The 14,131-nt window shown below is 52.5% G+C and overlaps 2 protein-coding genes across 2 annotated transcripts in view; both read left to right on the top strand.

Annotated features, from left to right (window-relative positions):
- TNS1 (tensin 1) overlaps positions 1-3,279 on the top strand; it is a 206,022-nt gene extending 202,743 nt beyond the window's left edge. The window contains 1 exon segment of the mRNA XM_039844732.1: positions 1,480-3,279. Coding sequence (XP_039700666.1) covers positions 1,480-1,624 — 145 coding nt within the window. The 3' untranslated portion in view covers positions 1,625-3,279.
- Positions 3,280-9,059: 5,780 nt separating this feature from the next.
- LOC120587637 (uncharacterized) overlaps positions 9,060-14,131 on the top strand; it is a 419,915-nt gene continuing 414,843 nt past the window's right edge. Inside the window, exon 1 of the mRNA XM_039844730.1 lies at positions 9,060-9,488. Coding sequence (XP_039700664.1) covers positions 9,262-9,488 — 227 coding nt within the window. The 5' untranslated portion in view covers positions 9,060-9,261. The remainder of the gene's footprint in view (positions 9,489-14,131) is intronic.

The raw sequence follows: 14,131 nt of genomic DNA, 5'->3' as shown, positions 1-14,131 counted from the left end.
AGGGGTCAGGGACAGAAGTGGGCTGGACCCAGGCCTGAAAATCAGTCTCCTCATTCAGGAATGGTTTTGTGCTGAGCATCCTGCAGAGGTCCAGGAAAGCCCAGCGGGGGGCTGGGATTAGGCTGAGGCACAGGAGATGCCTCCCTGAATTTAAGGAGGCATTAGCTCTCAGGTTCCTGCAAGTGCTCCTCCCTGCCCTTGATGGCTGAGGTTTCTTACCGGATCCACTTTGCTAAGCAGATAAAGTACTTAGTTATTGTTGAACAGGCCCTGCAGGTCTTGGAGCTGAAATAAACTTCAAGGGAGGGAAGTGGGTGGTGTATAAGCCACGAGGTCGGCAGACTCTTCATCTGGCAGAACCTGGCCACCAGGGTTGGCATGCCATCATGCTGGCAGCTCGGAGTCACTTCCTCCCTGTGCCTTAGTGCCCTCCACCACTCCAAGGATCCCAGGAAGCCTGGAAAGGGGATTCTGGGGTTGGTCCACGGACTCAGGCCTCCCCACTATTTGGGCAGACCATTACTTCAGACCTCTGGCCCAATTATTCCCAGCCCCTGAAAAAGCTGTAGGAAGCCCTGTGTGTGAGTGTGTGTGAGTGTGTGTGTGAGTGCGTGTGTGTGTGCGTGCGCGCGCGCACGCACACGTGTACACGCTTGCATGTGCACAGTTGCAAGCCGGACCCAACTTTGCTAATGTTAGCTGTCGTGGTCCAGGCCTGGGGCAAGGGTTTCCATCGGAATCTCCAGCTGTCCCGATTTCCCCATCTTGCTCTAATTAGCAACGTGCCGGCTGGGAGGGGACCTGAGCTCACATTCTGTTCTCTGCACTCGTATTTTTAACTCTGTTTTGCACAGAGAGAATGCCAGCTCACTCCAGTCTTGGTGCAGGGAGTGGGGGTTGGGTGAACAGGTGTGGGTTCCTCCTCCCCCTCCCATCCTCTGGAGCCCAAGAGAAATGTGTGTGTGGTGGTAGGGGCTGGTGACCCCCGTCCTTTTGTTTCCCTGACCTTCTCCAAGTGTCTGAGGCAGTTGAGCCCTTTGACAAGCAGACAGCCGTTTTATTCATTTGCTGATGTGTTTTGTGTGAGAACAGTTGGGTAGGGGTGGGGCTGAGATGGACTGAGAGAAGCTGGGCTAGGAATGTCCTCATTTTATTTTTGGTCTCATTCCTACCTCTCACTGTCCAGTCTTGTCCACTGCCTGCACCTCCGCCTCTCCCCTGCTCCCTCCTGCAAAGGGGGATTTCTGCCTGCCCTAGAGCAAGTGACGCGTAATCTCCAGGACCTGGCTTTCTTGTCAGTGGAAGGGAGAGAGGATTATCTCTTCGGTTCCACTCCCGATCTCCATGCTTGGGGAGATGTGGAGAGATAGGGGAGAGAGGTCAGCCTGAAGATAAGCTTGTTCGCCTCGGTGGCTCTCCAAGGCCTGGGGTCCCTCCTGCCCTCCCCTCACACCTGTCACCCTTCTCCTGCCCCTGCAGGCTCTTCGGCTTTGTGGCCCGGAAGCAGGGCAGCACCACGGACAACGCCTGCCACCTCTTCGCTGAGCTTGACCCTAACCAGCCTGCTTCCGCCATTGTCAACTTTGTCTCCAAGGTCATGCTGAGTGCCGGCCAGAAGAGATGAACCCACCCCTTGCCTGGGGCCAGGGCAGTGGGGATGGGGCATGTGGGGGCGGGGAGACCCATGAATCCTGACCACCTTTAAATCCAGAAGGAGGACTTTGGGCTAATTTTGGAGAAGGAGAGAAGAAAGTGCAATGTGGGGAGAGGGAAGTGAATCGCAGAGGGGAGGGGGAGCGCGGGAGAGAAAGAAAGAAAAAGATGGAGGAGGATTACTGGGATTCCTTTGGTTAGATGGATACTGCGTAACCCCAAAGCCTCCCAAACTAACCAGGTCCACCTAACTCTCCCTCACCCTCCCAGAAGATAGAGTTTCTCAAAGGAGGCAGAACGGACCTCCTTGGGGATCCATGTTTTGAGGGGAATGGAAAAGCTCTGTCTCCCTAGCCCCGCTTTGCAAGGAGAAATCAAGTTGAGAGAATCTTTTCCCGGCGATCTCTAGGGTAGATTGCCAAACCAAAAAGAGCCAGCATGGGACATCAAGGGGCAGGACTTTTGTTTTTGAAGGTATCTCAGACCCGAGGCACCGAAGGTCTCTTTGCTCTGTCTCCGATGTATAGTTCATGTGGGTATATATGTAGGGTGTGTATATGTCCACACCCACATCCTCACACACTGATTTATATTTGCCTCTCAGCTCGCATTATAAACAGGTGTACTTGTCCGTGTCCATGCGTTTGCACACACGTGCATATTGTCCAAAGAAGGTTAGAGTTGGGGTGACGCAGCAGAGGAAGGGGACATCAGCCCTTCTCCCCAGGAGCACCCAGGAATATGGGTAACAGACTCTGTCTCGGTCCCTGCACCTGCAGTCTAGTAACCCTGGGTGCCAGCAGGAGCGGAGCCAGCTATCTGTAGCATCCCTGTTCTGCCTCGGCCAGGAGGCAGGAGCACTGATGTGAGGAGATGGGGGACACGAATGCCCATCGCCTTGGGGAAGAGATCCGTCAGCCGTGGTGGCTGCAGAGCTCCGGGCATCTCCCCCGAGGCATGTGGCCCAGCGGTGAGGTGGCCGGGTCGCTCCTGCCAGTCCCAGGCCTCAGCCCGTCCTTGGGTGCCCCGCCCAGACCAGCCTTATCTCAGACTTGCTCATCTGCATGATGTCTTATTGGGTGCTGGAGATTGAGCCTTCCTGCTCTGCCCTGCCCTGCTCTGTCCTGCAGGGTCCCCGTGTTGGGCTCATCCTGGGGATCCTGCTTCTAAGAGTCCTGCTCAGTGAGGCCCGGGGGAGACTCCTGTCGTCCTTGTACCCCCGTCTGCAAGTCTTTTGGGGCCCGACTTTTGCTGGGCTGTCCAGGGTGACTTAGTAGAGCTCTGGGGGCTGCTACCTGTACACCACATGGCCTACCTACAATACCAAAGCCTTGCTGTTCCCCCTTCTGCCTTGGTTTCCCCAGCAGAGCCAAGCTGCCCGTGAGTGGAGGGCAGAAGGCACACATTTAGGCCAAAGGGCAGTTGGGAACCCCTCAACCTCCACCCAAGGACTCTAAGCTGGAATGGAAAGTCTACCAGGACTCCATTCTTGAGGGGTTTCTTAAGCCTCTGGGGGTCCCCTAGAGAGAGGCATTGTATTGATATATAAATATATATAATATATATGTGAGACATACTGACAGAATCTGTAAGCTAATAAAATATAAGAAAAGGTTAAAAAAAGAATAGGTAAATTGACAAGAAGTATTTATTATTTTCCCATCTTGCTTTATTGCCTCCCTGGGTGTAAACCAATTCCCATCCCTCTTGATATGTTTAAGTGAAGCCTGAAATGTGGGGACCTTTATCTTTGGAGCAATCAGGGGTCTCCTTGCCCTGGCCTTGACCTTCCCCAGACTCTGTCTGGGGCTCAGCGGGGAGGGGTGCACGTGTTCCACCCCCTTTGGCCCCCTTATTTTCTGGCAAGCCCAGGACTCAGCCATCAGCTCCCGAGATGAGAAGAGAGCTGTCCGCTTCCTGCGGCTCTGGCCCCAGCGGGCCAGCGGGGGGCATGCGTGAGTGTGGCTGGCTTGGGCAATGTGTGCATCTTTTGTATTTTTTTCTCCTCCGAGAAGCTGTATCTGTGTGGGCCTTCTGTTTCAGGAGAGTGTCTAAAGAGTGTCTAAAGTGGGGGCAGCCCCCACTTCCCAAAGATTGAAACCTTGTGCTTGGTGACCAGGCTCCTCCACAGTGCTCTTCCTTCTGAGGGCGTTCAAGCCAGATATCCGGAATTCCCTCTCCTCAGACCCTCCTACCCCGACTCTCTTCCCAGGTGGGAGATATCCTGCCTCCTCCCTTTGTACATATCTTACCCTCCCACGGGACAGTCCGGGGACACTCTCCTGGTCTGGACGTCCTTGCCACACTTGAGGCCGGGTGGCGTGTGAGACCGTTCTGTGGACCCAGGCCTGGGGTCAGCCTTCTCATGTGCTTTCCCACTGCCCTTCCCAGTATTTATCTCATTTTGTTTAGTTGGGGAAAGGTGCTAGCCCTCCCACATGTCTCACTGAGTTAGGCCGCAATGCACCCATGAGTACACACACTGCGCCTTTTTCATACGCACACATCGCACCCCCACAGCACTGCAGTATATTCTTGCCAAAGATTTCCTTTAAAAGGAAGCACTTTTAATAATTGTTTTTATCGTGTAAATGTTTATCCGTATCTCTCCTCCTCCTTCAACAGTTTTGCTGTTTTTTGTTGACTCTGTTTGTCAGCCAGGAGAGGGCTGTCTGGTCTTGAGAAGAGGCTGGGGAGTCAGGGGTGGGAAAGGGTCTGGGGGAAGTTGGCAAGAAAGAGCAGAGGAGACATGGTCAGCTTGAGACACAGTGATGCGGCCCCAGGCAGGCTCCGGCCCCAGCCCCAGCCCCAGCCCCAGCCCCAATTGGCAGGCCCTCCAATTCCACAGGGGGAGAGGCCCAGTGAGGTCCATGTGGCTCTTCCCAGGTGGAACAAGAGGGGAGGACTGGGCATGGGAACAATGGAGAGGTGACCTCAGAGGGGAAATGGGGAGGAAGTGAGCTGTTTAATCAACTTCCAGGGTAACTGGAATCGCCTGCCCCGCGATCACCGATCACCGTGTTTTGGCTCCCTTATCTAGCCAGGTGTTTCAGGGACTGACACACTGTGTCCTAGGTTTGAGAAAGGCCTTTTGACCCCAGTCCTCATTGGAGCCTCTCTCGCAGCAGCTAGCTACAAAAGCTTGTGGACTGCCAGGATTCCTTCTCCACTGGGTTTTGAGGAGCCCCTGGGTGTGTCAGAGACTGGCAGGACAGGGGTAGTGGGGCCTGGTGGCCATGTGATCGTAAGAGGAGGTAGCCAGCTTGACAGGCGTGATTCTTTCATAAAGAGGCTCCCAGGAGGGAGATGAATAGGGCATTCGTTTGCCCCAGGCTCCTCATGCTGCCCAGGGGACACAGAGGAGTCTGCAGGTGAACGACATATGCCCCGGACATTTGCCACTACCCTGCCTCCTGGTTTTTCCCAGCTTTAGGACCTGGGGAGATCACGTGGGCCAATACCTTATCCAAAGACTGCCTCCTGTCCCTACATCCCCCATACTCGGGGTCCTTGGAGAGGTCAGAGGCGGAGCCCTGGGGTCACCCTTCACCCAGGTTCATACCCTGGAATCCTGAGACAGAGCCCCCTGGCCAGTGGTAACACAGGACGTGTGTGTGCACGTGCAAGTGTGGGTGTATGTGTGTGCGTATTATGCTCATTTCTGTCGGGAACTTAGGGGTTGGGTTGGAGGAGATGGGCAATAGAGTGTCAAGTTCATTATCACCCAGTGGCAAAAAGAATCAAGAGGTGAGTCTGTAGGGCACTGACTGGTAGAAACTCAGTATTGGAGATGGGGGTATTAGCCACAAGGGGTGGGGTTCCTTTGTCCTCAGATGTCCCACATGTTAGATGACCTCTGTTTATTTTCCACACTGGGCTCTTCCCAGCGGTGAGCAATTGTAGAGGGATGTCCCAAGTTTGTTTTCTAATCACCGTTAAACAGTTTGAGACTCTCCTGTGTCTATGTTTGGTGTGTGTGTGTGAGGAGCGCATCTGTGTCCACACGCTCCGTTTCCCCGTTTCTCTCCCCTCTCTGACATGTCATTCAAAACAAATGTAAAAAATTCCTTCCCACTCCCTACCCCACCCCTGCCTCCCAGGCCCTCTGCAGGAAAAACAGAATAACCCCGCATCCGCCCCGTCCCCTGGCTGTGTATTTATATAGATGGAAATATACTTTCTATTTTGTATCATCGTGCCTATAACCTCTGCCACCTTGTATAAACCCTGATGTATGCTACTTATCCTGGATATGAATGTATTGTACACTGATGCTGTCTTACTCCTCCTGTACAGCTGCTTTGTTTCTTTGCGATCCATTGTATGGCTTTATAAACGACAAAGTGAAAGAAAAATTGTGCTGTTATCTCAGCTGTGTTGTTTGGAAAGGGGTTTGCCAGGTCTCTGGTGGGCAAAAGGGGGACTTACCAAGGCCCTGGATATGTGGCTTCGGGATGCCTCTGCTGCACGACTTACCCCAGACCTCCCCAGTGGATTCTCCACCACCGAACTCTTGGTTCTGATTACCAGGAGTTTCCCATCTGCGCTCTTTCTGCTAGAAGAGAAACTCAACTCACATTGGCTTAGGGCAGTGGTCCACAGCCTTTCTGGCACCAGGGATCGGAGCTCCTATGAGAATCTAAGGCCTGAGCATCCGAGGTGGAGCTGAGGCGGTGATGCTCGTGCTGGGGAGCGGCTGCAAATACAAAGATAAATGAAGGTTTGCTCACTTGCCCACCGCTCACTTCCTGCTGTGTGGCCCGGTACTGGTCTGTGGCCCCGGAGTTGGGGACCCCGGGCTTAAGGAAACAAAAAAGAATTTATTAGTATTTTATTGCACACATGACCAAGACGTCCAGGCACAGCTGGATCCAAGGGCTCAGATAGTAGACTCAGGAATTGGTCTCCATTATTTGGTTCTGCACCGGCTGATTCTCAGGCAAGTTCTATTCCAGTGGCGGCCCCACCAGGTGCTCTAGGCTGTCACCATGGAGTGCGGCAGCTCCGGTTGAAAGAGTCGTCTTTTCTCCCAGTGTTTTCAACAGAAACCTGGGACAAAGACTCATTGGCGCTGACAGACCCTGCGTAGTCGTATGACTAATTCTCAACCAGCCACTCTCTCTGGATCTGGGTCACCTTCTGAACCATGGAGACTGAGAATGGGGCTGTGATTGGTCCTTGGTGGGCTGAGGTTTTTCAGAGGAAAATGAGAGTAGAGGCTGCCAGACAAAATGCAGGGGCGCCCGTCAGATGTGGCTCACGTGTGTAGCTCACCTGTGCCCAGGCCCAGTGGTCCTGGGTAAATTTTTTGCAATTCAGAAAGTTTAGGTTGGTACCCACTTAGGCAGGCCGAGCACAGTGCAGAGTGCCCTGGGAGTTCTAAAATGCTCACATGACATAGCTCCAGTTCCCCACTGAGCTTACGGCACAGCTGGGAAGGTGGCTCACAGGGCTGCTTTGAGTGACACCCCTCTGCAGCCGGAACGATGAAGCATGCAGGACTCATAATGCATTTACGCTCTCAAGAACCGAGGACCAAAGAGCTTTTGTTCATACGAATTATATCTTTCCATATTTGCCATATTACAAATTAAAACAGAACATTTGAAAAATGTTTATCGATTTACTTCCATAGCGATATTAAACTTGCTCCATGTTAACATAAATAGCATTTTAATGAAAAAGGACATTTTCTAAAACAACGGAGATTGGCTGAGAACACTGTTCTGCATTTTTTAAAAGCCCCTCTCATGCCCGGCTTAGTGGAAGACAGCTCGGTTCTCTTACCTGCTTCCGTATCCACTTTGTAAAGACAGCACAGAAGTACCTCTGAGAAAATGAGAGTGAAAAAGACAACGGCTTAGTATCATTAAAAAGTAGTTTTGACTTCGTACAACCCCTGAAAGGATCTCCTGGACTCCCAGGGTCTCCAGGCTGTACTTTGAGAACTGCCGCTATAAGGGGCACAAAGACACGGAACCATAGCCCCCGCCTGCGGTGGACGAGGAACGTATGTTGCACACCTACTATGTGCTAGGCACTGTCATGTCTAATCTCAATAAAACCATGGGGTAGGTGTCATTAGACTTGAGTGACATATAAGGAAACAGGCTGTGAGAGGTCACATCGCCTCTGACTGGCATAGGGCTGCAGTGAAAGGGCTTTGGGTTAGGGAGGTAAATGGTCGTGATATATCGTATTACACAGAAAACCCAAGGGACCTTTTCACGTTTTGCGTGTTGGCATCACCCAGGAGATTAGAAAGGCAGAACCTCTGCCAGATTCGAGCTTGAATGTTAACAAGACCCCCAGGAAACCTGCACACACAGACTTCAGAGCAGCCTGGGTGAGTTTCACACAGCTGGGACTGGAACCCAGGGCCCGAGATGCTCAGCCCGTCCTCACCTCCGCAAAACCTGAAAGATTGGGGCCAAGAGTGCTCTTATCTGGGTCACCTGGAGAGTCATGCTCCTGGGCCTCCCCTCGGGGCCTGCTCTGCTGATGGGATACTGGAGTCTCTGTAGCCGTAACCCAGGGCTGACCCGGGCCAGGTAGGGGCGGGGCCTGGCCCTGGCAAGCAGGAAGCCTGGCTGCAGCAGGTGTGTGTGGTGTGCGCAGAGTTCCACCTCAGAAGAGGCAGGAGCATCAGCTGAGGTGAGGGCAGGAGGAGCGAAGGGAGGAGATGAGTGGGCTAGAGGTGAGGAGTCTCTCAGAGGGTCTCAAACTTGGCTGAAAATACCAAGGCCTGAGTGCCACTTTCAGGTTCCAAGAGAATCAGTCTGAGGTCCGGCCAGGCACTGGGAGTTTGTCTCTCCCCGGGGGATTCTGTGGGCAGCCAGGTCCCAGGATGACTGTGGAAGAACTTTCCTCACATCGAATCTTCCGTGGCGGTGTGTGTGTGCAGGCGCACAGGCCCACATGCGCTGGAGGCACACTAGGAGGAGAAGTCCCTTCTGCATTGGCTCGGGTGTCCCCACTGCCAGCCCTTTCCCATGTCCCTCCTTCTCGGGGTGGGAGGATGCTGTCTTCCCTCAGGAGTAGAGTCCAAATGTCTCCTCCTGCGCCCCGCCCAACACAAGGGCAGAGCTCTTTGAGGAAGGAGGAGCTGGTGTAGTCTCTCTAGGTGACATGCCACCTGGGACCTATAGACATGATGTGGAGAAGGGGTTCTGAAATTTCTCCTCGTAGGTGTTTAATTGAATTTTGCCTTTCTCTTTTAAAGAACCGATTTTCCTCGGTTGGCGAAAATGACTTTTTATTAGTCTTAGCAGTTTCTAGCCAATATGAAATATAGAAAGAATATGGCTGGCTCTAAAAATGTTGATAGTAGGTTCGAACCAAACGCATGGGCGTGCACATGCATGCATGAGCACACACACACACACACACACACACACACACACACACACGAGACCCAGCGCCGTGGCGGTGCTGTGTCTCCCTGAAGGCATCTCATTTCCTACCTTCGTCCTGCCAATCATTCTGGCTGACTCAGCCCCAGGGGTATTATGCCAGCAATTGCTCACAGCGGGCCAAACCCTGGCTGCACTAATTAGCAGAGTGCCACAAACAGAGGAGGGGAGACAGTACCCCCCAGGAGTTCAGCATATGGGACCCACTAGGAGGCCTGGTGCCCACGGGAAGTGGGATGTGGCCAAGCTGGAGTCAGTGGAAAAGGGCCGGTGGGAGGAGCCTGAAAGACGGGAGAGCTCGGCTTGGACAAAAGGAAGGCATGGCAGGATGGGATGCTGGCTGTCCAACGTTCCACGGCCTCTCGGAGATGAGCGTCAGCACTTTCTGGGCTGCATGCTGTCCCAGCTGAGGGCTGTAGAGAGGTCAGAGGCAAAGGAGCTGCTGGTAACGGAAAGGGATGCTTTGGGAGGAGTGAGCGTCCTGCCCCCACACATGTTGGAGAGAAGGCCTGTAGAGGGCCCTGCCTAGCCGCCATCCTGGGTCTGGCTGCAGGCACAGCCTAGGAGAGCCCCTTCGTCTGACCTAAGCCCCGAGTGTGATGTGACTGTGCCTTGCGGCCGACGAGCCATGAGCCCTCTCATGTGTGACCTGCCTTATCGGGGCTGGCCTCAGAACCAGGCATGGCTGGGTTTGGTTCTGGCTTTGCTGGGACCTTGGAAAACTTTTTCTGTTTCTGGGTCTCAGTTTCCTCATCTGTCAAACGGGATAACGCCTGCCCTGCAGGGCTGGCGTGAGGATTGAGAACACGTCTGCCGCCGGGCTGTAGGCCCTTAAATATTCACTTTCTTTCCTTTTCTTGTGCCTCTTGCCTCCTCCACACCATTTTCTCAGGCCTCTGGGGAGACTTGGCAGCAGAAAGGACTTGGAACTGAAAACCTCCTGAACGATATTGATCTCGCTGGCTCCTGACTCCAGACCACAGCACTTGGGGGTGGTGGTACAGCCGCCTTCATGGCTCCAGTTTTTAAGGGGTTTAAAGATCATCTCTGGCCATCAAGACAGGATGTCCGGGGTCTGGGCCCCTCCTCCCAGGCTCTGCTCCATTCCCTGACTCCCGCGTCTGTCCTGGGAAACCTCTTATTCCCAGGCCAGGTCCTGGAAAACTACGGGGTGTCTATAAGGTGGCCAGTCCCCCACCCTGACCCCCCAGTCTCCTGCATGAGCGGATTCCGACCTGGCAGCACCACGGTCCCTCCCTCAGGGGCCTCAGGCTGGTTGGGGATATCGGGAGCAGGAACTTTGTGGGGCAGGGGTTCTTGGGGAGGGCATGAGACCAGAGAGAGATGGAGAAAACCTCACAGCCATGGAGCCTGAGGGCTGGTGGAGACCTTGACGCTACCTTGAGGTAAGTCAATCAATCAAGCCATCAATTAATTCAACATTTATTATTTCAGGTATTTATTAAGTACCTACTATGTGCAGGCGCTGTACTAGGCACTGAGCAATACTGGTGTATCGGTTCCTCTAGCAGCATTTCAGGTGCAATGGCAGTGGGGAGGGGACAGTGGGGAAAACAGAGAGAATCAGCAAATATGTAACTACGATGTGAAGTGTCCTCAGGAAAAGTACATCATGCAGTAAGAGTTTGAAATGAATCTAGAGGGTCTGGGGAGGGCAGAGAAAGTGTCCCTTAGGAAAGAACACTTTCCAAATGTTAGGGTCCAAAGGGCGAACAGAAGTGAATTGGGCAGAAAAGGGAGAAAGGGTGTTTTAGGCAGAGGAAACAGCACGTGCCAAGGTCCAGGGGCAGAAGGGGCGGGGCATGTCTGCACCCCCCAAACCTCTCTGGGTGGCATGTGTTATAGTTGCAATGTGACATTCATTTGAAGGCCAGGTAGGATAGTGGTTAAGTGCACAGGCTGTGGTGTCAGACTGTCTGGGTTGAAATTCTGGTCACACTCGCTGGGTGACCTCAGGTATGTAGCTTGACCTTGCTCTGCTCCTGCTTCCGTATCTGTAAGCATGGGATGGTAATAGTGGTACTTAACTCAGGGGTCGTTGTAGGAGTTGGGAGTCTATATCTATAAAAACGGCTTGGGGCAGCACCTGGCACATAGTAAATGCTCAATAAATGTTAGCTACATTTATTATTTATTCGCTCTTCGCCCCCTCCACCACTGGACTGTAAAGTCCCCAAGAGCAAAGACCCGGGTCTGTATCTGAAGACCCAGCACAGCATCTGGCACGTGGGGAGGCCCCCTATCAATATTCGTGGAAGAAGTGAGTGTGGCCAAAGGGGTCAGTGGTTGGCCTAGAGAAGGTGGGTGAGCAAGGCAGGGAGTTTTGTTCACGCGAAGGGTTTGTTTGTTGTAAGGGAAGTGGAAGTTCTTGAAGATTCTTAATCAAGGGGGCGGGGGGATCATGTTGGCATTTTGCAAAGATGACTGGTCTGTCTGTTTCAACACCTGTTGAACTCCAAGTATATGTTAGAGGTCGAATTAAATATTTTATTAAGTATTATCTCATGTATTTATTTATAAAACGACCCTGGGAAATAGGTATACAGCTAAGGAAACTAGAACTTAGAAAGATTAAGGTTTCCCCAAGATCTCAGAGCTGGAAAATGCTACAGAAATAGACTTAAGATCTCTTTAGCTCTGTATCATTTAGGATGCTGCTTTAGCTTCTATAACAGAGATCCAAAATTACCAAATGCTTCAATGTGACAGAAGATTATTTCTCTCTTAAGGAAAGGTTCTAGCTTGTATTGTGGCTCTCCTCAGGAACATTTTCAGGAACCCTGGGTCCTTTACTTTTGTTGCTCCGCCATCCTCGATATATGGTCCATTGTGGTTGCGCCAGCTCCTGCCATTGCAACAGCATTCCAGTCGGTGAAAAGCAGTAAAAGAGGAAGGGAAGGGCGTGCCCTTCTCTTTCAGGACACCATATGTTGTTTGCATTGTATACAATGTTTCTGTTCGAATAGCAATAGCCAAAACAGTCACATGGCCTCACCTAGCTGCTGGGAAATGTCACTTTTATCCTGTGAAGCCACGGACTCCCCCAAACATACATCTGGAGACTAATTACTAATGTTAGAGGATAGTGGATATTGGGAGCAAATGTTGGTTTCCAGTTCACACTGCAGCACCAGCAGGAAGGAGAGGTCCCCTGTGGCTGTGGAGGCAGGAGGTGAGGGCCTACACCATGCTTCTCTCTGGGGCCACACTCAGGGCATACCAAATGGCAGGACTGGAAAAGCTCAATCACTGACTGACCGTAGGGACGATGAAAAGAGAAGAGTTGAGAAGGACTGTTTGCACATTGACAACATGCCGAGTTGAGAAATATTGGTTTAAGCAGAAGATCGGAGCTGGACATGTTGAACAGAGTAACTGTGAGACTTCCAGGTGGAAATGCCCACCTGGCAGTTAGAAGTGAAGAGTCAAGTCTGGACGTAAAGATTCGGGAGTTATGATAGACACCATGTGGGGTAGCTGCACAGCCCAGTGGTCGTCCTCTTGTCATGGGAAGGGGTGGCCCCCAGCAGCCAAGCCTGTGTGTTGGGGTACCCTGACCACTTCTTCCCTGTTATATAGCAGTCTGGTCCAACGGTGAGTTATCTGACTCAATTTGGGACAGTCCAAGTTCTTCCCTGGATTGGAGAAAGGAGAGAAGAAAGGATTTAGGGTCTGGAGTGGCTGACTGCTTGGGCTTCTCAACATCACCTCCATAGAGGTGACAAGACACAGGAGAAGGACAGTCTGCTGTCTCGGCACAGAGAATAAAGACAGAGGCAGCAAAGCAGAGGTTGCTCCATGTGTGGCCCAGACACTGCAGAAAGAAGAGCCTAACTCATAGGGCCACACAGACCACATGGTGGACATCTCAGGGGGTGACCTTTGGGCACAGAGGACTTGAGGTCCAGATGGGCCTGTCTCAATGCCTTGGCACTACCGAAGCTCCAAGTATTGGACGTAACTTAAAGTTTTTGCTACTTCAGTGGAGAGGGTTATGTGATGTAGAAAATAAGTCGAGCCACAGAAATATTGTTGTGCATTTGCGGTTGAGCTTTATCTTGATCGAAAGGCATTGTAGAGTGAGGAGGGTCATGAGCGGGGCCAGGGGAACGCTGGTGTGTAGGGAGGAGGCGGGGGAGGAAGAGTGTGCCGTGAAGAAGACCAAGTTTTCGGAGAGGAAGGGAGAACATGGAAAGACCCGTGTCTTGCAAGCAGAGGAACTGAGAGATTCTAGAAGGAAATGGCTGGTCAGCAGTCCGGCCACCCCCTTAGAATCAAGTCGGATGGGGCCTGGGAGAAGGTCATCGAATCTGACCATCCTTCTGTTTTCATTTGGGAAGAGAGTGACAGTAGGGTGTCGGGGCAGAGGCTTGAGGAAGTGGCTTAGCACAGTGTCTGGCTCACATATGTATAGAGTTGGTGACTCAGTGAGCGAACAGAAAGTGGGGAGAGACAGCGAGTGTGGACAGCTCTTTCGAAAACCCGGACTTCTGCCTCCTGCAGTTGATTTTTCTTCCTGAGCTTTGCTCTGCATTCAGGTGGTCGTGTTGGCCTAGGTTTCCTCTGCATAAAACCAGGATAAGGAGGGCAGGGACCAGGAAAGAAGGTGATTTTCCCTGGAAATCTGAAGCCCCCTTGGAGTGGCCTCTCAGAAAAAGTTGTCTGACACTGAACCTCGAACCTCGATCTTTTCTGAGGCGGTATCAGCAGGTGTCAGCCAGGGGAGGGAGAAGCCGTCTCTGAATTCCCAGCTGACCTCTATCCCGGGTGGAGGTAAGAGAGGTGAAAACCAGGTGAGAGCTGCAGCCTTAGCCTTTGTGTGTGCCTGGTGTTACATTACAGCATCTCACCCACTTCCTCTTCTCCACTTCCTGCTCCAGGGGCTGGTGGCCCAGCCTCTGATAACCCAAATCCTGGATTGGTGTTGACCAGACTGGCTGGGCGGGTAAACAAGTCAGGCAGGGAGCAGACACCAGAGGAGGGCGCCAGTGCCTCATTTGGATGGCTGTTTAGGACCTCTATGGGGCAGTCCAGAGGACGTAATC

This window comes from Pteropus medius, unplaced genomic scaffold (assembly GCF_902729225.1).
Source record: "Pteropus medius unplaced genomic scaffold, Ma_sr-lr_union100, whole genome shotgun sequence".
Lineage (NCBI taxonomy): Eukaryota > Metazoa > Chordata > Mammalia > Chiroptera > Pteropodidae > Pteropus > Pteropus medius.
The sequence above is the reverse complement of the archived record's forward strand: the minus strand, read 5'-3'. Positions and strand labels throughout refer to the sequence as shown.